This window comes from Mobula hypostoma, chromosome 30 (assembly GCF_963921235.1).
Source record: "Mobula hypostoma chromosome 30, sMobHyp1.1, whole genome shotgun sequence".
Classification (NCBI taxonomy): domain Eukaryota; kingdom Metazoa; phylum Chordata; class Chondrichthyes; order Myliobatiformes; family Myliobatidae; genus Mobula; species Mobula hypostoma.
The window spans coordinates 14,114,582-14,140,670 of record NC_086126.1 but is presented as its reverse complement, the minus strand read 5'-3'; the positions used below and the strand labels follow the sequence as shown (position 1 = coordinate 14,140,670).

General features: G+C 49.1%; 1 protein-coding gene across 1 annotated transcript in view; it reads right to left on the bottom strand.

Annotated features, from left to right (window-relative positions):
- Positions 1 to 8,195: 8,195 nt before the first annotated feature.
- Positions 8,196 to 26,089, bottom strand: part of LOC134339615 (potassium channel subfamily K member 4-like) — a 53,964-nt gene continuing 36,070 nt past the window's right edge. The window contains exons 6-8 of the mRNA XM_063036286.1: positions 24,942 to 25,128; positions 22,313 to 22,455; positions 8,196 to 18,428 (exon numbers count right to left, since the gene is read on the bottom strand). Of these exons, the coding sequence (XP_062892356.1) occupies positions 18,054 to 18,428; positions 22,313 to 22,455; positions 24,942 to 25,128 (705 nt within the window). The 3' untranslated portion in view covers positions 8,196 to 18,053. The remainder of the gene's footprint in view (positions 18,429 to 22,312; positions 22,456 to 24,941; positions 25,129 to 26,089) is intronic.

The following is a 26,089-nucleotide window of genomic DNA, read 5'->3' as shown; positions in this document are numbered from 1 at the left end:
ATTGATAGAGTTGACGTGGTTAGACTTTTTCCATTGAGAGTGGGGAAGATTCAAACAAGAGGGCATGGGTTGAGAATTAGAGGACAAAAGTTTAGGGGTTACATGAGGGGGAACTTCTTTACTCAGAGAGTGGTAGCTGTGTGGAACGAGCTTCCAGCAGAAGTGGTTGAGGCAGGTTCGATGTTGTCGTTTAAAGTTAAATTGGATAGATATATGGACAGGAAAGGAACGGAGGGTTATGGGCTGTGTGCAGGTCGGTGGGACTAGGTGAGAGTAAGAGTTCAGCACGGACTAGAAGGGCCGAGATGGCCTGTTTCCGAGCTGTAATTGTTATATGGTTATATAGGAGCTCCGGTTCCCTTGGGCTGCGTACGTCTGGGGAACACCCACTCCGGCCCCGCCAAATCCGTGAGATCGAGACGGCTCTCCCACCGCAAATCCCGGTTTGTGTGGATGCTGCGTGATTCGCTACCCCGTCACAACTCGGTGCCGATACACAACAGACAGCACACTGCGCACGATTAAAGGGATCATATTTATGAATGTTAACTAAAGGGTGAGTAAAGAAAAGGAAAAAACAAAGAGGGCCCCATTATAATTAAACAGTGAAAAGTGCACCAGTTGGAGCTCAGCTCTTCCGAAAGTCACGCTCGCTGATCCCCAGTCAACCTCCCCACCTTGGCTCCATCGAGTCACGGTCCCCCACCGGGCCAGTTCTTCTCTCTCCATCTGCCGCCGAACGAAGACCCCCAGCTCACACCGGTGTCAGGCGCCCGCCCCCCGATGGGACGCCCGTTATCTCTAACCATAGCTTTACAGAAAGACCATTCCGTTAGCAGTGAAACCTTTCCCGCGGGGGTTACGTGCCTTTTGGGAGAAGACCCAGGAGCCTGAAAGCCCGGGGCGATCAGACTGAGAAGCAGCTTCTTCCCCAGAGAGCCGTCAGACTCCCGAACCCACCAGCCCTCTCACATCCCCTTCCCGGTGGCGCCACCGTTTCCTCCAGCCCTCAGTTCCCCCTCTTCCGTCACGGTCAGTTCGACGTTTCTGCCCGGCTGGTTGAGCGGAGTCGCAGCAGCAACTTGGCACTCAACGTCAGTCAGGCCAAAGCGCCGATCGTGGACTTCAGGAAGGGTAAAACGAGGGAACAGAAACCAACCCTCATAGAGGGATCAGAAACCAACCCTCATAGAGGGATCAGAAGTGGAGAGAGTGAGCAGTTTCAAGTTTATGGGTGTCACTATCTCTGAGGACCCAACCTGGTCCCAACAAAGACAAGACAATGGCTATATTTCTTTACAAATTTGAGATGATTTGCTCCAAAAACACTCAAAATTTTCTGCAGATGTACCGTGCAGAGCATTCTGACCGGCCGCATCACCGTCTGGTATGGGGGGGGGTCGGGGGTGGTTACTGCACAGGATCGAAGTAAGCCGCAGAGAGTTGTAAGTGTCACACCCTGGTTCACATCTCTTACTGCTCTGCCCTAGCCATTTCATTTCAGCAGCTGTTCTGCTTTCAGGATGTTTGGGTTTGAGCCCAAGATAAAGGGGCAACGCAGTCCAGCTTAGGAACGTTGCGTCAGCCAGTCAGGATGGCGGATTTGGGAGCGGGTTCTAGAGAACGCTGGGCAGAGAGGATTTGGAGGCCTCTTTTGGCAGGAGGGAAGGTGGCTGAGGATGCCGTCTGCTTTGTGCAGTCGAATGGCTGCAAGGAGGAAGGACCAATACTCCTGTGGAGCCCATTTGTTCGAGGTGGACTTCGAGCAACACTCAGGTGGTGATGCGTGTTATCGTGCAGACCGTGGGCCCAGCGCGCGAGTTAAAGACAACTTCAAGAAGAGCTCCAACTTACATGCACATTCGGACTGGGTTAACAGTAATGGGCCCATTTCTCTTCCTTTTCTTTTTTCCTGCTAACTGTTCGATAAAGCTGACATTTGTAAGTATACTTCCTTTACAATTGTGCGCAGTGTGCGATCTGTTGTTTCTTGCCGATGGCCAGTTAGCCGGTTGTTTCATGGCTAATTGCGTGGGGGCAATATTTACACGGTATTCACACGGATAGGGGCGGTCAAGACATCCCAGCTCCCCGGATTTGGTGGGACCCAGGTCATGCCCACCCTAGACGTACGGAGTCTGAGAAAGGTGATTTGCTCACCGCTGAGTCCAGTGGCTGTTAGCGAGGGGCTCTCCACTTCTGAAGGACCCCCAGCACCCAGGACTTGCCCTCTTCTCATTGTTACCATCAGGGAGGAGATACAGAAGCCTGAAGACACACACTCAGCGATTCAGGAACAGCTTCTTCCCCTCTGCAACCCGATTCCTGAACGGGCACTGAACCTGTGAACACTAGCTCACTACTTCTTTCAAATTTATGTTTCTGCACTGCCTGTTTAACTTAACTAATTTATATTCCATATACAGTGGCATGCAAAAGTTTGGGCACCCCGGTCAAAATTTCTGTTACTTTGAATAGCTAAGCGAGTAAAAGATGAACTGATTTCCAAAAGGCATAAAGTTAACGACGACACAGTTCTTTAATATGTTAAGCAAGAAAACTTTTCTATTTCCATCTTTTACAGTTTCAAAATAACAAAACAGGAAAAGAGCCCAAAGCAAAAGTTTGGGCACCCTGCACGGTCAGTACTTAGTAACACCCCCTTTGGCAAGTATCACAGTTTGTAAACGCTTTCTGTAGACAGCTAAGAGTCTTTCAATTCTTGTTTGGGGGATTTTCGCCCATTCTTCCTTGCAAAAGGCTTCTAGTTCTGTGAGATTCTTGGGCCGTCTTGCAGGCACTGCTCTTTTGAGGTCTATCCACAGATTTTCAATGATGTTTAGGTCAGGGGACTGTGAGGGCCATGGCAAAACCTTCAGCTTGTGTCTCTTGAAGTAGTTCCTTGTGGATTTTGAGGTGTGCTTAGGATCATTATCCTGTTGTAGAAGCCATCCTCTTTTCATCTTCAGTTTTTTTACAGACAGTGTGATGTTTGCTTCCAGAATTTGCTGGTATTTAATTGAATTCATTCTTCCCTCTACCAGTAAATGTTCCCCGTGCCACTGGCTGCTACACAAGCCCAAAGCATGATTGATCCACCCCCATGCTTAACAGTTGGAGAGGGGTTCTTTTCATGAAATTCTGCACCCTTTTTTCTCCAAACATACCTTTGCTCATTGCGGCCAAAAAGTTCTATTTTAACTTCATCAGTCCACAGGACTTGTTCCCAAAGTGCATCAGGCTTGTTTAGGTGTTCCTTTGAACCTTCTGAATAGAATATTTTGGCCGCTGCCCGAGTCTGCGTTGCCCCCAATTTGGGCTTCTGCACGCCTCTCCCCCCTCCGGTTTGAACGACTGAACTACGACCTGGTCTGCTGGCGGACACTCGTCCCTGTATCTGTTGCATTGCCTGTTGTCGCCAGGGAGCGATTGGCCTCTCCTCCCGCTGGGGTGGGAGTGACACCTCTCCCTCCCTCGTTAATGAGCGAGCGAGCCTGGTTGGGGGGGGGTGGCGAACTGTCGGGATGGACAGTGGTTTTCGATGGACTCTAGATTGTTGGTCTCTTTTGGGGGGGGGCTTTGCTTGCGTGGTGTGTGGGGGTGGTTTCTACTGGAATAAGTGGCAGGGAGGGGGAGTTGGGGTCCTAACGTTTTCCTATCACTCGCTGGGATTTTCTCCGCTTCCTGGATGTCTGTGAAGAGTAAGAATTCCAGGTTGTATACCTGTGACGGAGTCCTGAATTACCCCTATAAACTGTGCTCGATTACCCCTATAAACTGTGCTTTTGAAAAGACGGAGAGAGAGATGTTCAACAACAGACACCTTGTTAAAAAGAGAGAGAGAGAGTTATGTAACATCGCCATCTTGTTTTTAAGAGAGAGAGAGATGAAGACTGCTTTGAGGTGGTATGATTTTTCGGCAGCATGTTTACATTTTTACGAGGATGCTGCCTACTTGTACATTCTTACACAGAGAGAGAAAGGAGGAGCTGATTTGAGAGACAGTTGGTACTCGGCACGGGGAGATAGAGAGAAGGTCAGATGATAGACCTGAGACACTGAATTTGGACACTGACTGAGCTTTGTTGTGTCCACAGAAAAAGTGGGTTTTTGGAGGATCGATCAGTGGCTCTCGCAGTGTGAAAAGGGAGTGACCGGCGGGGAGTTATTTGTGTGGCCAACCCTCGCCAGGGTTGATAGCTCCACCACAGAAGAACGGTCCCCTTTGTTGTGGTCACAGTCGGTGACTTTTAAAGGAATTCGGAGGACAACAGGAAGATCGACTGCGTCAGCTCACCTGAAGATTCAAATCTCTCCCTCTCTCTCTCTCCATCACTACTCAACTCAATACCATGAACTGAACTGAACTTCACTCATCATCGTAAGACTGTATCTATTTACCCCTAGACTTGAAGAAGCTTGCTTTTCATATATTTCCTCACTTACTGATATATAATCATTGCTAACCTGTTTTATATATCTGCATTTATTTTACTGTATTGCGTAGTATTGTGTGGGCACGTGGCCAAGTGGTTAAGGCATTGGACTAGTGATCTGAAGGTCGTGAGTTCGAGCCCCAGCCAAGGCAGCGTGTTGTGTCCTTGAGGAAGACACTTAACCACACATTGCTCTGCGATGACACCGGTGCCAAGCTGTATGGGTCCTAATGCCCTTCCCTTGGACAACATCGGTGTCGTGGAGAGGGGAGACTTGCAGCACGGGCAACTGCCGGTCTTCCATACAACCTTGCCCAGGCCTGCACCCTGGAGAGTGAAGACTTTCCAGGCGCAGGTCCATAGTCTCGCAAGACTGACGGATGCCTTTATATTGCGTAGTTACTAATAAATACCATTAGTTAATAGCAATACTGAACTCCAAAGCGTCTTCCATCTCTGCTGGTTCTTTAAATACGACACGGGGTACGGGACATACCACAAACACTCTGTGACATTAAATAGGAACATTGAACCTTTGAGGGTCCGTGAGCCGAGGGTCAAACACAACGACGACTTTCCAGGAGGAAATGAAGCTACAAATGACTCTATTAATCTCGCGCCTTCTCGGACGCAGTCAGCATGACCAGTCACCCCCGTGCGCAGTGAAGTGCTGGAGGAGCTCAGCAGGTCAGGCAGCACCTGCAGAGGGGAGTAAAGAGTTTCAGGTCGAGACCCTTCATCAGGAGGAGGAAAACGGGCAGAACAAGAAGGTGGGGAGTGGGGAGGGGAGGAAGAAGTACGAGGCGGCGGGTGGTAGGAGAAACCGGGGGAGAGGGGTGTGGTGAAATAAGGAGCTGGGAAGTTGATCGGTGAAAGAGAAGGGGGAATCTGCAGGGAGAGGGATGAAAGGGCACGAGGACCACTTGAGGGATGTTCTTGACACGAGCTTGCCGTTTTGACCACTGTTATTAGATTAGATTATGAGAACACTCAGTCCTCTTTTATTGTCATTTAGAAATGCATACATGCATTAATAATTGATACAATGTTTCTCCGGAGTGATATCACAGAAAGCAGGACAGACCAAAGACCAACACTGACAGAACCATATAATTATAACATATAGTTACAGCAGTGCAAAGCAATACCATAATTTAATGAAGCACAAACCATGGGCATGGTAAAAAAAAGTCTCAAAGTCCCCAAGTCAATGCGGATTGAGAGGGGCATTAGCTCGGCCATGATGGGACGGCGGAACAGGCTTTGATGGGCCGAATGGCCTCATTCTGCTCCTATGTCCTTTGGACAAGCGGAGAGAGTTTTGGAACGGACACAAGTGATAACTTCCTACTTCTTTCCACAGAGGACAGAGAGACCCTGAAGTGAGCTCCTCAAGGATGTGGTCCAGGCAGGAACAAGTGCCACAATTAAGGGACACTCGGACAGGTGAATCAAGGGGAAAAGGTCTCACAGGGTTATGGGCCGAACCCAGGCAACTGGGACTCTCAGGGAGCACGGGCCCGTTGGCCTGTTTCTGACATTGCCACAGATGACTGTGGAGGACAGGTCACTGGGTACATCTAGAATATAGAACAATAGACAATAGACAATAGGTGCAGGAGTAGGCCATTCAGCCCGTCAAGCCAGGACCGCCATTCACTGTGATCATGGCTGATCATCCACAATCAGTACCCTGTTCCTGCCTTCTCCCCATATCCCTTCACTCCGCTATCTTTAAGAGCTCTATCTAACTCCTTCTTGAAAGAATCCAGAGAATTGTCCTCCACTGCCTTCTGAGGCAGAGCATTCCACAGAACCACAACCCTCTGTGTGAAGAAGTTTTTCCTCAACTCCGTTCTAAATTGTCTACCCCTCATTCTTAAACTGTGGCCTCTGGTTCTGGACTCCCCCAACATCGGGAACATGTTTCCTGCCTCCAGCGTGTCCAATCCCTTAATAATCTTATATGTTTCAATCAGATCCCCTCTCATCCTTCTAAATTCCAGTGTATACAACCCCAGTCACTCCAATCTTTCAACATATGACAGTCCCGCCATCCCGGGAATAAAGGGATAAAAAACATAGAAATCTACAACACATTACAGGCCCTTCGGCCCGCAATGTTGTGCTGACCATGTAACCTACTCTAGAAATTGCCTAGAATTTCCCTACCGCATAGCCCTCTATTTTTCTAAGCTCCATGTACCTATCTAAGAGTATCTTAAAAAACCCTATCGTATCCGCCTCCACCATCATCACCAGCAGTGCATTCCACACACCCACCACTCTCTGTGTGAAAAACGTACCCCTTGTACCTACTTCCAGGCTCCTTAAAACTATGCCCCCCTCGTGTTAGCCATTTCAGCCCTGGGAAAAAGCCTCTGGCCATCCACACGATCAACGCCTCTCATCATCTGATAGGAGAGGAGCGTGGACCAGAGGAGAGAGGGAAGGAGGAGGGGACCCAGGGGGACGTGACAGGCAGATGAGGGGAAGTAAAAGGTCCAAATGGGGAGTAGAGGAAGGGCAGTATGTGGGGAATCTGGGGATTGGTGGGAAATTTGAAGGAGTTAGGGGATATCTGGGGGAGTTAGTGGGAATCTGGGGGTGTCAGTGAGAATTTGGGGGGTGGATGGGGAGTTTGGGGGAGTCAGGGGAAATCTGGGGGAGTGGGGGGGAATTTAGAGGAGTCAGGGAAAATCTGGGGGGTGGGTGGGGAATTTAGAGGAGTCAGGGGAAATCTGGGGGGTGGGTGGGGAGTTTGGGGGAGTCAGGGAAAATCTGGGGGGTGGATGGGGAGTTTGGGGGAGTCAGGGGAAATCTGGGGGGTGGGTGAGGAATTTAGAGGAGTCAGGGAAAATCTGAGGGAGTCTGTGGGAATCTGGGGGAGACAAAATGGTATCAGGGTAAATAAGTGGTTGACAGTATTGACTCGATGGGCTGAAGGGTCTGTTTCCAAGCTGTATCTCTTTGTGACTGAGTCATATGGACCTGGTTCCGTGACACACAGGCCAGGGGTTCAGTGGACCACCCAGGGGACCCCAGACGACATTTAGGAGCCGAGAGCATGGAGAGGTACAGACACCAGTACAGACGGGGGCCCAGGAAACGCAAGTCACATAGAGCACGGAGCACCGTACGGGAACAGCGATTATGCCAAACGAACTACACGAGGAATTACAAACACTAAGACATCTGCAGATGCTGGAAATCCAAAGCAACACACAAAATGCTGGAGGAACTGAACATTTGTGGGAAAGAATACAGCCGAGACCTTTTTCAGGACTGGGGGGGTAGGGGGGGAGGAGTCAGAGTAAGAAGGTGGGGGGAGGGGAGGAAGAAGTACAAGGTGGCAGGTGATAGGTGGAACCGGGACAGGGGGCGGGAGGAAGTAGTACAAGGTGGCAGGTGATAGGTGGAATTGGGAGAGGGGGCAGGGAGGAAGAAGTACAAGGTGGCAGGTGATAGGTGGAATTGGGAGAGAGTGGGAGAGGTGAAGTAAAGAGCTGGGAAGTCGATTGGTCAAAGGGATACAGGGCTGGAGATGGGGGGGTCTGACAGGAGAGGACAGAGGACAATGGAAGGAAGGGAAGGAGGGGAGAAGCACCAGAGGGAGATGGTGGGCAGGCAAGGTGATGAGGTGAGAGAGGGAAACGGGAATGGGGAATGGTGAAGGGCGAGGGGGAGGAGGGGCAATTACCAGAAGTTGGAGAAATTGATGTTCACGTCATCACACAAACACAAAGTAAATCTGCAGGTGCTGGAAACCCTTAACCTAGTAATTAAATGCCTGACTAATCTCTGCGGCCCACACAACGCCTACATCCTTCCATTCTCTGCATTAACTGTACATTTCCCTGTATAAGAGCCTCTTAATATAAATTATATTAATCTTATTATACAATGATCTTAATAAATTACAAACACGAGATTCTGCAGTCGCTGGAAATGCAGAGCAACTCACTCGAGATGCTGGAGGAGCTCAGCAGGTCGGGCAGCGTCTGTGGGGAAGAGTGAGCGGTCGAAGGAATCTGGTAGGAGGGGAGAGTGGACCATAGGAGACTGTGAAGGAGGAGGGGTCCCGGGGGAAGAGATAGGCAGGTGAGAAGGGGTAAGAGCCCAGAGTGTGGAATAGAGGGGGGCGGTGAGGGGGAGGGATTTGTTTACCGGAAGGAGAAATTGATATTCATGCTGTCAAGTTGGAGGCTACCCAGACAGAATACGTAATAATCTCAATAAAAGATAAAGTCTTTCCTATCTGCCTCTACCACCACCCCAGGCAGTACATTCCAGGCACCCGTCGTGCTCTGCGTGTAAAAAACAAAACTTGCCCCACTGTGGAAGAGAATTTCAAATGTAGGGTTAAAAGACCAGCCTGGAGCTAAAGCCTTGTGACCTTGTGGACATCCTGTGTTTTCCAAATAAAGTTGCAGATCTACATAACTAAGATCATTGTGCTAGGCACTAATACTACCCCTTACAGCAGCAGCATATAAATAAGATAAGATTAGGCAAAGGCACCACAAGTCAAGAGAAGAGACTCTATGGACTGTCTTTGATACCTAAGGGGGGGGGGGCATAGGTTTTTCCTCAGTTGTCTGCTACCGAGTATAAACACAAGCTGATTCCTCTGTAGCTCAGAGTTCCAAACATGTGGACTATCCATGAATTGAATTGAATTGTCTTTATTATTTACATCCTTCAAATACATGAGTAGAAATCTTTACGTTAAGTCTCCGTTCAAATGTGCAATTATAGTAATTTATAATAAATATTATGTGCAACAGGATATCACGCGAAAATAAAAGATTCACCACTTCAAGACTAGTATCAAGATTTATTTTAAAACTTCTTTGACACGCGTACACCTCCTTTGAACTTACGCCCTTTCACCTTAAATGCGTGCCCTCTGGCATTAGACATTTCAAACCGGGAGAAATACACTGGCTATCCACTCTCGTAAACTTAGAAACCTCTCTCGGATCTCCCCTCCACCTCCGACGCTCCAGAGGAAACAAACCAGGTCCGTCCAATCCCTCGTTATCGCACACGCCCTCTAATCCGGGCGGCATCCCGGTAAACCCCCTCTGCGCCCCCTCCAAATCCCCCACATCCTTCCCGTAACAGGAAGACCAGAAACAAGTGCAAGAGTCCATATGGAGACAAGGAAATGGCAGACAAATTCGGTAAGTATTTTGTGGTCTGTCTTCACTGTGGAAGCAGCCGGTGGGGAATTTGAGCGCGTTGGGGGGCAGAAGGGAGGGCAGTTGTCGTTGCGAAGGAGAGGGTGCTTGGAAAGCCGTAAGGTGTGAAGTTGCAAACAGAAGTGACTTTCAAGGACTCTACAACATGTTCTCGATATTGTTTATTACTTATTATTATTTTCTTTTTCTTTTTATATTTGCATAATTGGTTGTCTTATGCATACTGGTTGATTGTTAGTCTTTTTTTTAAAAGAGTCTTAAAAGGCTACAGCACAGAAGCCGGCCCTTCAGCCCAGTTTAAATGTGCTGAACCATTTAAACTGCCTACTCCCATCGACCTGCACTGGGACCACAGCCCGCCACACCTCTCCTCTCCCATCCACGTACCTATTCAAACTGCTCTAAAACATTGAAACCAAGCTTGCATGCACCTCTTGTGCTGGCAGCTCGCTCCCACACTCTCACCACACCCTCCGAGTGAAGAACTTTCCCCTCATGTTCCCCTTAAACTTTTCACCTTTCACCCTTAACCCATGACCTCTGGTTGTAGTCCCACCCAACCTCAGTGGAAAAAGCCTGCTTGCATTTACCCTATCTATACCCCTCATAATTTTGTATACCTCTATCAGATCTCCTCTCAATCTTCTATATCCCAAGGAATAAAGTCCTAACCTGTTCAATCTTTCCTTATCACTCGGGTCCTCCAGACCCGGCAACATCCTTGTAAAATTTCTCTGTACTCTTTCAACCTTATTTATATCTTTCCTGTAGGTAGGTGACCAAAACTCCACACAATACTCCAAGTGAGGCCTCACCAACGTCTGATACAATTTCAACATAACATCCCATCTCCTGTACTCAATACTTTGATTTCTGAAGGCTAATGTGCCAAAAGCTTTCTTTACAACCCTATCTACCTGTGACACCACTTTCAATGAATTATGGACCTGTATTCCCAGATCCCTCTGTTCTACCACACTCCTCAATGCCCGACCATTCACTGTGTAAGACCTACGCTGATTGGTCCTACCAAAGTACAACACCTTGCACTTGTCTGCATTAAATTCCATCTGCCATTTTTCAGTCCATTTTTCCAGCTGGTCCTGATCCCTCTGCAAGCCATGATAGTATTCCTCATTGTCCATTACACCCCCAATCTTGGTGTCATCTGCAAACTTACTGATCCAGTTAACCACATTATCATCCAGATCGGTGATATAGATGACAAACAACAACTGACCCAGCACCGATCCCCGTGGCCCTCCACTCGTCACAGGCCTCCAGTCAGAGAGGCAACCATCTACTACCACTCTCTGGACAATGTCCAACCTGCTTCCTCATCTTGAATGCCGAGCGACTGAACCTTCTTGACCAGCCTCCCATGTGGGACCTTGTCAAATGCCTTGCTAAAGTCCATCTAGACAACATCCACTGCCTTGCCTTCATCCCTAGTAATTTCTTCAAAAAAAAACTCTAGAAGATTGGTTAGACACGACTGACCACACACAAAGCCATGCTGACTATCCCTAATCAATCCCTGCCTATCCAAATACTCATATATCCAGTCCCTTGGAATACCTTCCAATAACTTTCCCACTACTAATGTCAGATTCACCAGCCTATAATTTCCTGGTGTATGTTTAGTCTTTCTTAAATAGTGGAACAACACTGGCTGTCCTCCAATCCTCTGGGACCTCACCTGTCACTAAGTATGATTTAAATATCTCTGCCAGGGCCCCAGTGATGTCTGCACTTGTCTCCCACAGGGTCCGAGGGGACACCTTGTCAGCCCTTGGGGATTGATCCACCCTAATTTGCCTCAAGACAGCAAACACCTCCTCCTCTGTAATCTGTCCATGAAGTTGATGCTGCTTTGCCTCACTTCTCTCACTCCTATAGACTCTGTGTCCATCTCCCAAGTAAATACAATGCAAAAAATCCATTTAAGATCTTCCCCATCTCATTTGGCTCCACACGTGGATTACCACTCTGGTCTTCCAGAGGACCAATGTTGTCCCTTGCAATCGTTTTGCTCTTAACATATCTGCAGAATCCCTTAGGATTCTCCTTCACCTTGTCTGCTAGAGCAACCTCCTGCCTTCTTTCAGCCCTCCTGGTTTCCTTCTTGAGTGTTCTCTTGTCTTTCTTATACTCCATAAGCACCTCATTTGTTCCTACCTGCCTCTACCTCCTCCTATTTCTCAACCAGAGCCTCAATATCTCTTGAAAACCAAAGTTTCATAAACCTGTGATCCTTGCCTTTTATCCTGACAGGCACATACAAGCTTTGTACTCTCAAAATTTCACTTTTGAAGGCCTCCCACTTTCCAAGTACACCTTTGCCAGAAAACAGCCCGTCCCAATCCACACTTGCCAGGTCCTTTCTGATCCCATTAAAATTGGCCTTTCTCCAATTTAGAATCTTGGCCCACGGACCAGACCTGTCCTTTTCCATAATTACCTTGAAACTAATGGTGTTATGATCCCTAGATACGAAGTGTCTCCCCTACACAAACTTCTGTCTCCTCTCCTGTCCCATTCCCCAATAGAAGATCTAGTATCACCCTCTCTCTAGTTGGGGCTTCTACGTACTGATGGAGGAAACTTCCCCGAACACATTTGACAAACTCTGTCCCATCTAGTCCTTTTACAGTATGGGATTCCCAGTCAGCATGTGGAAAGTTAAAATCACCTACTATCACAACCTAATGTTTCTTGTACAGTCTGCAATCCCTCTACAAATTTGCTCCTCTAAATCCCATGGACTGTTGGGTGGGTTGTCTAAAATATAGTCCCATTAATGTGGTCATACCTTTCTTATTTCTCAGTTCCACCCAAAACACCTCACTCGTCGAGGTCTGTCCTGACTGAGCACTACCGTGACGTTTTCCCTGCCCAAGGCCACCCCTCCTCCTTTCCTTTCTCCCGCTCTGTCGCGGCTAAAACAACGAAACCCTGGAACACTGAGCTGCCAGTCCTGTCCCTCCTGCATCCCAGTCTCACTGGTGGCTACAATATCATAATTCCAGGTGTTGATCCATGCCCTGAGCTCATCTGCCTTCCCTGATACTTCTTCCTTTGAAATCTTCATTGATTCTACTGTGTATCTTTGTAGTTATAGCGAATGCCCGCAAGAAAATTGATCTCGGGGTTGTATATGATGACAGCATAATAAATTTACTCCGAACTTTGAAGTCACCTAGACAGATGGACTATACCCCAGGGTTCTGAAAGAGGAAGGTGAAGAAATTGTGACGGCAGCAGTAGTAATTGTCACAGTGGTTCCTTAGGTTGTTATAGCTGGGTGTGGTAATGGGGACTAGCTCCCACTACCTATTAAATGCTGCCAATAGCGTGCATCTCAAATAGCCTCTGACAACCAGGCCCAGCTCCCGGCCTTCACCTGTGGCTTAGCTACGAAGCCCGATGGAACCGTTTCTGCTGACAGGAGAAGGTGCAAAGGTTTGGTCACTGGCGGCTTAAAACCGGTCGCTCTGGGCAGACGGGGCTCGTCAGCCCGTGGTTGGCAGCTCTTCTAGGAGAAGGAAAACTCCGATCTCAAACCTGCGCTGCTTTGCGGCTGTACCCACTCGCGGGGAAGGCCTCGGGAGTGAACCCCGAGGGAACGGTCCGGAGCTGGAGCCCCTGAGGCAGTCCTAAGCTCATCTCAACGCCGACTGGCAACTCCTGGTGCCAAACTGTACTGGTCTCTGCTGTTCCTTTGGGTTCATCAGCTGCCTGGAGAGGGGGAGCTTGCTACACGGGGCAACAGCTCGCTCTCCGTATCGTACCGCCCGGGCTTGCGTGTCTAGACAGCAAGGACGCAATATTCACGGTTGACTGTGACCAATGGAGGTCCCATCTCCTCATCAGTAGCAATCTTTCACAAATCACCACATGCTAGAACAGTTACAGACTGGAAAATTACAAAAGTCACTCCACTCTTTAAGAAAGGAGACAGGCTGAAGAATGGAATTTACAGACCAGTTAGCCCGACACTTGTAGTTGGAAAGGTGTTAGGAGTCCATTGTTAGGGATGGCGTTTTGCAGTACTTGAGGAAATAACGGACAGATCACAAGACAAAGGAGCAGAAGTAGGCCATTCGGCCCATCGAGTCTGCTCCGTATGGGGGAGCTCCTCAAAGAATTCCAACAGATTTGCCAACCAAGATCTCCCCTTATGGAAAGCAGGATGACTTCTGCCTCCAAGTACTGCAAAAGTCTTGGACTGTATTCTATGAGATCCCCTCTCAATCTTCTATACTCTAATGAATACAGTCCAAGAGCCGACAGACGCTCCTCATATGTTAGCCCTGCATTCCAGGAATCATCCTCGTAAAACTTCTCTCAACTCTCTCCAACATCAGAACATCCCTTCAAAGATAGGGGGCCCAAAACTGCACACAGTATTCCAGATGAGGTCTCACTAATGCCCCATAGAGCCTCATCAACACCTCTTTACTCTTATACACTATTCCTCTTGAAATGAATGCCAACATAGCATTCGCTTTCCTTACCGCCAATCCAACTTGGTGGTTAACCTTTAGGGTATCCTGCACGAGGACCCCCAAGTCCCTTTGCACTTCTGATTTTTTCCCCATCTAAATAATAATCTGCCCAATTATTTCTTCTTCCAAAATGTACAACCATACATTTCTCAACATTGTATCTCATCTGCCATTTCTTTGCCCACTCTCCTAAACTGACTAAGTCTCTCTGCAACCTTTCCATTTCTTCAACACTTCCTGCTCCTCCACCTATCTTGGTGTCATCCGCAAATTTAGCCACAAAACCATTTAATCCATAATCCAAATCATCGATATACATCGTAAAAAGAAACAGCCCCAAAGTGACCCCTGCGGAACACCACTAGAAACCGGCAACCAATCAGAATAGGATCCCTTTATTCCTACCCTTTGTTTTCTGCCTATCAGCCAATGCTCCACCCATTTCAATATCTTTCCTATAATTCCATGGGCTCTCATCTTATTAAGCAGCCTCATATGCGGCACCTTATCGAAGGCCTTTTGAAAATCCAAATACACAACAACCACAGCCTCTCCCTTATCAATCTTATTTGAGATTACCTCAAAAAAATTCCAATAGGTTGGTGAGGCAGGATCTTACCTTCATGAAACCATGCTGGCTTGGGCCTATCTTGTCATGCACCTCAAGGTATTTCATAACCTCGTCCTTGAGGATTGACTCCAATAACCTTCCAACTATCGATGTCAGACTAATAGGTCTGTAATTTTCTTTTTGCTGCCTCCCTCCTTTCTTAAACTGCGGAACTACATTTGCGACCTTCTAGTCCTCCGGAACCATGCCAGAGACTATTGATTCCTGGAAGATCATTTCCAATGCTTCCACAATCTCCAAAGCCACCTCCCTCAGAACCCGTGGGTGCACCTCTTCCAGTCCGGGAGACTTATCTATTCTTTGTCCATTTAGCTTTCCAAGCACTTTCTCTCTAGTAATCTTGACTGTACTTAATTCTATTCCCTGAGACCTCTGGCTATCAGGTATGTTGCTAATGTCTTCCACTGTGAAGACTGACGCAAAATACTCATTTGGTTCCTCTGCCATCTCTTTGTTACCCATTATAATTTCTCCAGCATCACTTTCAATCGGCCCTATATCTACCCATGTCACTCTTTTACTCTTCATATATTTGAAAAAAAACTCTTAGTATCCTTTTTTATGTTGAACGCCGACTTACTTTCATAATTCAGCTTTTTTTTTCCTAATGACTTTCTTAGTTTCCTTCTGTAAGTTTTTAAAAGTCGGCCAGGATATCGACAGGGTAGACAAAGGAAAGTCAGTGGATGTTGTGTACTTGGGTTTGCAGAAGGCCTTTGACAAAGTTCCACACGTGAGGCTTCTTAACAAGATAAGATCCTGTGTTATTACAGGAACGATACTAGCATGGATAGAGTATTGGCTGATTGGCAGGAGGGAAAGAGTTGGAATAAAGGGGGGTCTATTCTGATTGGCAGCCAGTGACTAGAGGTGTTCCATAGGGCTTGGTATTGGGATCGCTTCTTTTCACGTTATATATCAACAATTTGGATGACGGAATTGATGGCTTTGTGGCCGAGTTTACTGGTGATACAAAGATATGTGGCGGGGCAGGCAGTGTTGACGAAGTAGAGGCTACATAAGGACTTAGACAGATTAGGAGAATGGGCAAAGAAGTGGCAAATGGAATATAGTGTCGGGAAGTGTACGGTCAAGCACTTTGGTAGAAGAAATCAAAAGTGGACTACTTTCCAAATGGAGAGAAAATTTTAAAAATCAGAGGTGCAAAGGGATTGCCGCCCACCGATAAGTAAGAAAATGGTGGAATCCTTTCTGTAACACCAGGAGCTCTTAACCCATGTGCGGCGCCTTGTCGAAGGCCTTCTGGAACTCCAAGTACACAACATCCACTGACCCTCCTTTGCCTATCCTTCCTCAAAGAATTCCAACAGATTTGCCAGGCAAGATTTTCCCCTTTAGAAAACCATGCTGACTTTGGCCTGTTTCAATCACGTGGCCCCCAAGTGCCCCAAAACCTCATCCTTAATACGCGACTCCAATACCTCCCCAAACGCTGAGGTTAGGCTAACTGGCCTAGAATCTCCTTTCTTCTGCCTCTCTCCCCTCTTGAAGAGATGGGTGACGTTTGCAATTTTCCAGTCTTCCGGAACCATTCCAGAATCCAGTGATTCCTAAAAGATCATTGCACCTGCCTTCCCCACCCTTTTCAGAACCCTGGGGTTATAAAATTATTCAATTCATATGAGAAGCAGAGACAGGAACCCTCCAAGAGGACCTCAACCTCGTCACTGGGTTTGGAGGCTTGCCTGCCTCGATGACCCGGAGGGCTGTGTTGGCTGAGGTCAGGGCTTTGTGCTTTGGGTCACCCATGCCAAACAGGGTCAAAGGGGAGAGGCCAGACTAAGAGTGGCCCACCAGTCCTCCAGGTTCAGGGCCAACAACCCTGTGGTCAAAAATGAAATTGATATGGAACTCCTCTACATCTGTGTATGGACAGACCATCATGGCCGCCCTAAACGCCAACAGCGTAACGGGCGTTAAGAGAGTAAGAAATAGGATAGATGGTCGGAGTCTCCCCCCCCCACCCCCCAGGGTAGAAATGTCTAATACCAGAGGGCGTGCCTTTAGGGTGAGAGGGGACAAGTTCAAAGGAGGTGCGAGGGGTGAGTTTTTTATTACACAGAGAGTCGTGGGTGCCTGGAATGCACTGCCGAGGGTGGTGGTGGAGACAGTAGGGTTGCCAACTGTCCCGTATTAGCTGGGGAATCCCGTATATTGGGCTAAATTTGGTTTGTCCCATACGGGACCGCCCTTGTCCCATATTTCCCCCCATTAAGGCAGAGCGTTCCTATGAAACCGTCCGTAATCCGAAATGGCGTAAAGCGAAGAAGCAATTACCATTAATTTATACGGGAAAAATCTTTGAGCGTTCCCAGACCCTACCAAATCATACCAAATAACACATAAAACCGGAAGTAACACTAACATATGGTAAAAGCAGGAACGGTATGATAAATACACAGTCTATATAAAGTAGAAATAATGTACATCCAGTGTAGTTTTACTGAACAGAATCGCCAAAACCGATTTGTAGAAAAAAAAATCGGCAGGTACACGTCACGCATGCCCACACAGGTGCCCGCGCAAGGCTTCATGGTCGTGGTAGTCTTTCTCAGGGTAAACACAAGTGTCCCGGGATTTGACTGCTACTTTTGTCCCTTATTCGGGAGTGAGAAAGTTGGCGACCCTAGGAGGCAGAGACGAAAGGGGCTGTTAGACAGGCTCATGAATGCCCAGGAAATGGAAAGATGTGGCCATGGTGGAGCAGGAGGAATGAGTTTAGTCAGCTGTTTCGTTAGCTTGGCACAGAGATTATAGGCCAAAGGGCCCGTTTCTGTTCTCTCTATATTCTAACTTGGGTGGACACTTTCGAAGGAGTGATGGAGAGCCCATGGTGTGGGGGGATGCATGCACGGGCAGAGGCCTAGGGCACGTATGCAGGACCAGGGTAGGGTGGACGGACATACACACACACACACACACACAGGGCAAAAGTATGGGGTGATACATGGGGCCTAGGCCTTGGGACACAACTTGGGCCCAGATCCCTAGGGCACAGGTTCTCCCTCCCTTCCCCTCAGACAACAAAACCACCCCCACCCCCACTCAATAAGGGAGGCCCTGCCCTTAGGCCAAGAAGTCTGGGCAGAGGGTCCCCACACCAGCTTCCGGGCCTAGAACAGGCCTCTGACACTGTTGCCAGGGTAACAGAGCGCCCATACTCCCTCCTCCTTGCCCTGGCGCCCTCTCCCTGAATTTCAGGAGCCCTTTCTGCCAAACCACACCCCACCCTCCCCCAACCAACCCCGCCACATCACCCGCTCTCGGCCCCTTCCTTTGCCCTGAGAGAGGGCTCCAGCAGGGGCCTGGACCGGCCAGGGTGGGGGCTGTTGCCGGTCCGCCTCCTGCCCCGGGCCCAGGGCAGGGGAGAGGGGCTGCGCTCCGAATCCTCAGTGTCGATGAAGACCAGGTTCTCCGTCAGGAAGTCAATAGGCTGCAAGCAGTCGGGGCGGGGCGAGTCGGCGCGGGACGGTGAAGGGGGCGATCCTGCTCCCATCCCCTCACTCTTGGGGACAGCCTCCTGACCCAGCGAGACCTCCCGGGGGGTCAGGCGGTCCCAGCGGGAGGCCTTGATATCGGTGGCGATGTTGGCGGTCCAGTGAGCGGCATGTGCCGTGAATCCGCTGACCTGCCAAGAGGGAAAGGCCGCGTTACTCGAGCCAACACAACCCTAACCTCCCCTGACCCCCCCGCCAACAACTTCCGGCGATTTGACTGCCAAAGACAGACAGCCAGGTCTTGCGGCCTAGAGCAGCCATTTTGATTCCGGCCACAGGGAAAATCCCGTGAACGTTCCCACTCTCGACATCCTCAAGAATGAAGGAAGGATGAAAGAAAAATGGAGGGCAATGTTGGTGGGGGGGGGAGGCTAGCACAATAATTGTGGGCTGAAGGGCCTGTACTGTCTGATGCTTTATGTTCTATGAATATGCAGGGAATTTATTTTTTATTCTTAATTAGCGATAAAGGCGGAGGAGGCCCTGCCAACCCTGGCAACCCCCGACAGGCCCGATTAACCCTAGCCTAACCACGGGACAATTTACAAGGGCCAATAAATCTACTAACCAGTATGTCTTTAGACTGTGGGAGGAAACCAGAGCACCCGGAGGAAACCCACGCGGTCACGGGAACAACGCTCAGAGACTTCTTACAAAATGGCACCGGAATCGAACTCCGAACTCTAGAACGGCCCCAGCTGTAATAGCATCGCGCTAGCCGCGGTGTGGAGGGATACGAATCACGTTAAGGCGGAGGGATTTCGTTTATTTTGACACTAAGTTCGACATGGACATGGGGGGCCCAAGTGCCTGTTCCTGTGGAGTACTGTTCTAGTTACAACTTTCTAGAGAGAAGTCCCAACCTCTTTCTATAACTCAAGGTCCTCCATCTCTGGCGGTGTCCAGGGCTTCACGATGTTGTAGTGGTGTCCGCACCCGGACGTCAGAGCATGAGGTCCCCGGTTCGAATCCGGCCGGCTCCTCACACGCTTTCCACCCGTGTTGAGCTGAGCGTCGAGCTAGCGCCTCGGCCTCGTAAAAAAAACAGACAAACGCTAAAGATTGCCGCCCGATACGCAAACTTGCCGATGCAGCATCCTGGAAGCACCTGACCACAGTCCGACTCTGAGTCAGTCCGAAAACTTCGGGCCTCCGACCAACCCTCCGACACCGAGCACCATCTCTGCCGAGCACTTCGACCCCGGCCCCAGCCGCCAAGCAACGGGCAAGGCAGAGGACTTGGGGCCTTCCCCTCCAGAGATTCTGGATCGCACAGTAACAGCGAAACAGGCATTTCAGAAGTTTCACCAGATGTTCCTCTGTGCTTCTCACATCTGTCTCCATCAAATCAGGATTGTTCACGGCGCCCTACTTGACAGATTACAGATATTCTTCACCGTGTAGAAGGATTCTTCACTGCTGTTTCCCTAACAGTTTCGTCTGACCAGTCAGGGTTGTTGGCCCCGAACCTGGAGGACCGGTGGGCCACTCTTAAGGTTGATTTATACTTGTGCATCAAATGTACGCTGTAGGTATGGCGTAGCAGCGTACCCTACGCTGTACTCTACGCCAACCCTACACCGTAGCCTAACACGCACCTCTCCCAAAATGTAACTACACGTCGCGGCGACGCAGAGCGGAACAACTGTGATTGGTCCGCTTGGCAGCATCGCATTTCCTCCTACGCTGCAATAGCTCCCCATTGGGCAACTGAAGGGCAGGGAAGGAACTCTGGCTGCAATGCTTTCCATAAAGTTTTACAGACCTCCGAAATCATGGACGACTCTGTGCTTGATGCACGTTTGTAGCTAGCTGCTACAGCCTGCTGACTTCCACCTGAAGCCAAAACTCGAATGGTGATTGCCAGTCTCTGAGTATACTGTGCGTACACTGATGCAAAATAAATGCGTGGAGGTGATGAACCAAATCGTCAAATCTACCTGCTGACATCCGAAAATATTTGAAATGCGTTTCCTCGTCCATGTCTCTCAGTGGCCGGACGAGCACGGAAAATTCACCCTCCTTCAGTTTCAGTCGCCATTGTTTGAAGTTTGAGATTCTTCGTGTTGAGTTTCAACACAGTGGCATAGAAACCCCACCGCCAACTAGCGTTTTGGCGGTGAATTGCAGAGCGACGCAGACACACCAATGCACGAGTATAAATGCTCACAACGGCGTAGCCCACTTGCGTAGGCTGCGGCGTAAGCTAGAACGCATGAGTATAAATCAGCCTTTAGTCCGGCCTCTACCCGTTGACCTGTTTGGCATGGGTGACCCTACCAAGAGCCAAAGCACAAAGCCCTGACTCCAGCCAGCGTAGCTCTCTGGGTCATCGAGGGAGGCAAACCTCCAAACCCTACGACAAGGCTGTGGAGTACTGAAAACTTCAAAAGAGATCGCAGGCAGCAAAGACAGTTGTCGGGATTTACAGAGGGGCCTCGAACAGCTGAGGAACGGGGCCAAGGAGTGGCAAATGGGGTTTAATTTGGTGAAGGGCAAGGTGCTGCTTCTTGGGAAGCTGAATTCACAGTGGATGGTTGGGCCCCGAGGGGAACGTTCTGGAAACGGGGGGCGGGGGGGAGAGGGGAATCATCGGAATACAACTGCAAGGGCCACTCAAAATGGCATCCAGAGGTAGACAGGACAGAAAGGAAGGCATTTACCAAGCTGGCTTTTATCTGTGAGGGTACCGCAGGGTTCAGTGCTGGGACCGCAGCTGTTTACAATATATATTAATGATTTAGATGAGGGAATTAAAAGTAACATTAGCAAATTTGCCAATGACACAAAGCTGGGTGGCAGTGTGAATTGTGAGCAGGATGTTAAGAGAATGCAGGGTGACTTGGACAGGCTGGGTGAGTGGGCAGATGCATGGCAGATGCAGTTTAATGTGGATAAATGTGAGGTTATCCACTTTGGTGGCAAGAACAGAAAGGCAGATTACTATCTAAATGGAGTCAAGTTCGGAAAAGGGGAAGCACAATGAGATCTAGGTGTTCTTGTACATCAGTCACTGAAAGCAAGCATGCAAGTACAGCAGGCAGTGAAGAAGGCTAATGACATGCTGGCCTTCATAACAAGGGGAATTGAGTATAAGAGCAAAGAGGTCCTTCTGCAGCTGTACAGGGCCCTGGTGAGACCACACCTGGAGTACTGTGTGCAGTTTTGGTCTCCAAGTTTGAGGAAGGACATTCTTGCTATTGAGGGAGTGCAGCATAGGTTCACTGGGTTAATTCCCGGGATGGCGGGACTGTCATATGTCGAAAGATTGGAGCAGCTGGGCTTGTATACTCTGGAATTTAGAAGGCTGAGGGGGGATCTTATTGAAACATATAAGATTATTAAGGGATTGGACACGCTAGAGGCAGGAAGCATGTTCCCGCTGATGGGTGAGTCCAGAACCAGAGGCCACAGTTTAAGAATAAGGGGTAGGCCATTTAGAACGGAGTTGAGGAAAAACTTTTTCACCCAGAGAGTGGTGAATATATGGAATGCTCTGCCCCAGAAGGCTGTGGAGGCCAAGTCTCTGGATGCTTTCAAAAAAGAGATGGATAGAGCTCTTAAAGATAGTGGAATCAAAGGTTATGGGGATAAGGCAGGAACTGGATACTGATTGTGGATGATCAGCCATGATCATAGTGAATGGCGGTGCTGGTTCAAAGGGCCGAATGGCCTACTCCTGCACCTATTGTCTATTGGCACTGAGCAACCAACATCACTCGGTGTGGAGGTGCGAGTGACAACAGAGACACGCCTTCAGCAGTCAAATCGCTCTCAGTGCCCGGGGAGGGGCTACCTCCCCTCAGACTCCAGAAGTGGGGTGGGGGGTGGGAGCCGGACGCCAACCTCCTCCCTCCGATCATGCACTCATCAGGTTCCCTCTTCTGCCTTAGGCCCGGCGAGGGGCCTTTGATCTGTCCCCGAGCAGACCAACAGCGCGCCCGTGAAGCAACCCCGCCCCGTCCCCTGCCGATAACTGAACCCAGGAGGGCGAGGGGAGCGAGGGCAACATTACCTCCTCGCGGGTCCTCCTGGACAGCACCCGGAGCCAGTCCCCTATCATCGACAGAATGGCGGCGAAGTAGGCGAGGCCCAGGACGATCCAGAACCAGACCAGGGGCTTGTACCAGGCCTTGTAAGCCCGCCGGGCATCCCCGCCTGTTCAGAGAGAGGGAGGTGAGGGAGGGGGTGTGAGGGAGACAGAGGGAGAAAAAGAATTACCAACCTCAACACCTCCCACAAGAATCAGAATTGTGAAATTCCGTCCCAGGGTACTTAAAAAAAAATATCTCAGTTCTCAAGGGGTGAGAGCCAGCACTCCAGGCCCAATCCTGTGCCTTGGTCTTGGGCCTAGGGACATGGGTCCACACAAAATCGAGACCCCAGGCTCCTGAACCAGAGAGGTTAACTTCACCCAACTCCTCTTGCCCCACTGAACTGCTCCCATAAGCTATAGACTCACCTTCAAGGGCTTTTCACCTCATGTTCTCGATATTCTCTGCTTATTTATTTATTATTATTATTTCTTTTTTCTCTTTTGTTTTTTTTTTGCACATTGGTCATTGTCAGACCTGTTAGCCGAGATCTTCCATTGATTCTATTGTGATCCTTGTATTTTTACTGTGATTGCCTGCGAGAAAATTCTCAACCTCTCACTGCTACGGGCGGAAGTTCCCAATTGCTTCTAAAAAGTCACAATTATACCAGTGCCTAAGAAGAATAATGTGAGCTGCCTTAATGACTATCGCCCAGTAGCGCTCACATCGACAGTGATGAAATACTTTGAGAGACTGGTAAAGACTAGACTGAACTCCTGCCTCAGCAAGGACCTGGACCCATTGCAATTTGCCTATCGCCACAATAGGTCAACGGCAGATGCAATCTCAATGGCTCTCCACACGGCTTTAGACCACCTGGACAACACAAACACCTATGTCAGGATGCTGTTCATCGACTATAGCTCAGCATTCAACACCGTCATTCCCACAATCCTGATTGAGAAGTTACAGAACCTGGGCCTCTGTACCTCCCTCTGCAATTGGATCCTCGACTTCCTAACCGGAAGAGCACAGTCTGTGCGGATTGGCGATAACATCTCCTCCTCGCTGACGATCAACACTGGCGCACCTCGGGGGTGTGTGCTTAGCCCACTGCTCTACTCTCTCTATACCCTTAACTGTGTGGCTGGGCATAGCTCAAATACCATCTATAAACTTGCTGATGATACAACCACTGTTGGTAAAATCTCAGATGGTGACAAGAGGGCGTACAGGAGTGAGCTATGCCAACTAGTGGACTGGTGTCGCAGGAACAACCTGGCACTCGTCAGTAAGACAAGAGCTGATTGTGGACGTCAGGAAGGGTAAGACAAAGAAACACATACCAATCCTCATAGAGTGATCAGAACTGGAGAGAGTGAGCAGTTTCAAGTTCCTGGGTGTCAAGATCTCTGAGGATCTAACCTGGTCCCAACAAATCGATATAGTTATAAAGCAGGTAAGACAGCAACTATACTTCATTAAGAGTTTGAAGAGATCTGGCATGTCAACAAATACACTCAAAAACTTCTATAGATGTACCATGGAGAGCATTCTGACAGGCTGCATCACTGTCTGGTATGGGGGTAGGGGGCTACTGCACTGGGCCGAAAGAGGCTGCACAAGGTTGTAAATCTAGTCAATTTCATCTTGGGTACTAGCCTACAAAGTATCCAGGACATCTTCAGGGAGCGGTGTCTCAGAAAGGCAGCGTCCATCATTAAGGACCCCCATCACCCAGGACATGCCCTCTTCTCATTGCTACCGTCAGGGAGGAGGTACAGGAGCCTGAAGGCACACACTCAGCGATTCAGGAACAGCTTCTTCCACTCTGCCATCCGATTCCTAAATGAACATTGAACCCTTGGACATTACCTCACTTTTTTTAATATACAGCATTTTTGTTTTTTTGCACATTTTTTAATCTATTCGATATATGTATACTGTAATTACTTCACTTATTCATTTATTTTATTTTCTTTTTCTCTCTGCTAGATTATGCATAGCATTAAACTGCTGCTGCTAAGTTAACAAATTTCACGTCACATGCTGGTGATAATAAACCTGATTTTGAAAAAATGAATCTCAAAGTTGAATTTAGCGAAATATGTACTTTGATAATAAATTTAGTTTGAACTTTGACCTCCTTTCCTCTTCCCTGAGAGAGGGGCAGGAGGGCCGAAACAGGGGCGCAGGGAAGACCAAAGCCTTCACCACTAGGCCCAAATCTAAGCCTGGTTGGGAAAATGTCTCCTTCCATCATCCCACCACCCTCAACCCTATCCATGGGGGAGACCTGAAACATTTCCACCCCTCCCCCGTCCCATACCCCACTGGGTAACCCTACCTTTGCCCTCTTCTCTGCTCCCTTCCTGTCCAGCTAGGCCTCAGCCTCAATTTCAGCCTTCCCCTTCCTGTCATGGGACCTCTGGATACACTGGGGCCCCAAACCCCAACCTGCAGAGAAAGAGGCCACTCTGCCCTTTCAGGTGATCCCACCAGCTGTAACCCGCTGCCCTCATCTCGCCCCTTGCCCGCGCACAGAGGTGGAGGAACGCGCGGAAGACGATCTCTCCCCCCACCGGCCCGGGCCTCTCGGGACCTCACCTGCGACGTAATCCCCGAACCCGATGGTGGTCAGGGTGACAACCACGAAGTAGATGGACTCCAGCGTGGTCCAACCCTCCACCCACTGGAAGACGAGGACCGGGGTGGAGACGAAGAGCAGGCAGCCGATGAGGATGAAGAGGAGGGTGGAGAGGACGCGGATGGCCGTCGGGCTGACCTCCCACTTCTGTAGCCGGGCGAGAAGCTGGGGTGAGGTGGGCTTCCAGGACCGCCAGAGACCCTCCCTCGCTCCCTCCGCGCGCCACCCCCCCCCCACCAATCCCAGCACTCAACGAGCAGACGCCATATTGGAGAGGGAAATCCTGCCTGACGGTTCTTCGAGGAAGTGGCAAGATGGGTGGGCAAAGGAGAGGCAGTGGATGTCTTTTCCTTGGATTTTCAGAAGGCTTTTGCTAAGGTGCCACACATGAGACTGCTTAACAAGATAAAACCTATGCTGTTACAGGAAACATGCTGGTATGGATAGCAGAATGGCTGACAGGCAGGAGGCAGCGAGTGGGAATAAAAGGGGCCTTTTCTGGTTGGTTGCCGGTGACTAGTGGTGTTCCTCAGGGGTCAGTATTGGGACCACTGCTTTTCACATTGTTTGTCAGTGATTTGGATAGTGGAACTGATGGCTCTGTGGCAAAGTTTGCAGATGATATGGAGATAGGTGGAGGGGTGGTAGTGCTGAGGAATCAATGTGATTGCAGCTGGACTTACACAAATTGGAAGAATTGGTAAAAAAAGTGGCAGGTGGAATAGAGTGTTGGGAAATGTGTGATAATGCACTTTGGTAAAAGGAACAAAAGTGCGGACTATTATCTAAATGAGGAGAAGGTTCAAACATCAGAGGTGCAGAGGGACTTAGGAGTCCTCACGCAAGACTCCCAGAAGATTAATTTACAGGTTGAGTCTGTGGTAAAGGCGGCAAATGCAATGTTGACATTTATTTCAAGGGGAATCGAATATAAAAACAAGGAGATAATGCTGAGCCTTTATAAGACACTAGTCAGGCCTCACTTGGAGTATTGTCAACAGTTTTGGGCCCCGTATCTCAGAAAGGATGTGTTGTCATTGGAGAGGGTCCAGAGGAGGGTCACGAGGATGATTCTGGAAATGAAGGGGTTAATACATGAGGAGCGTTT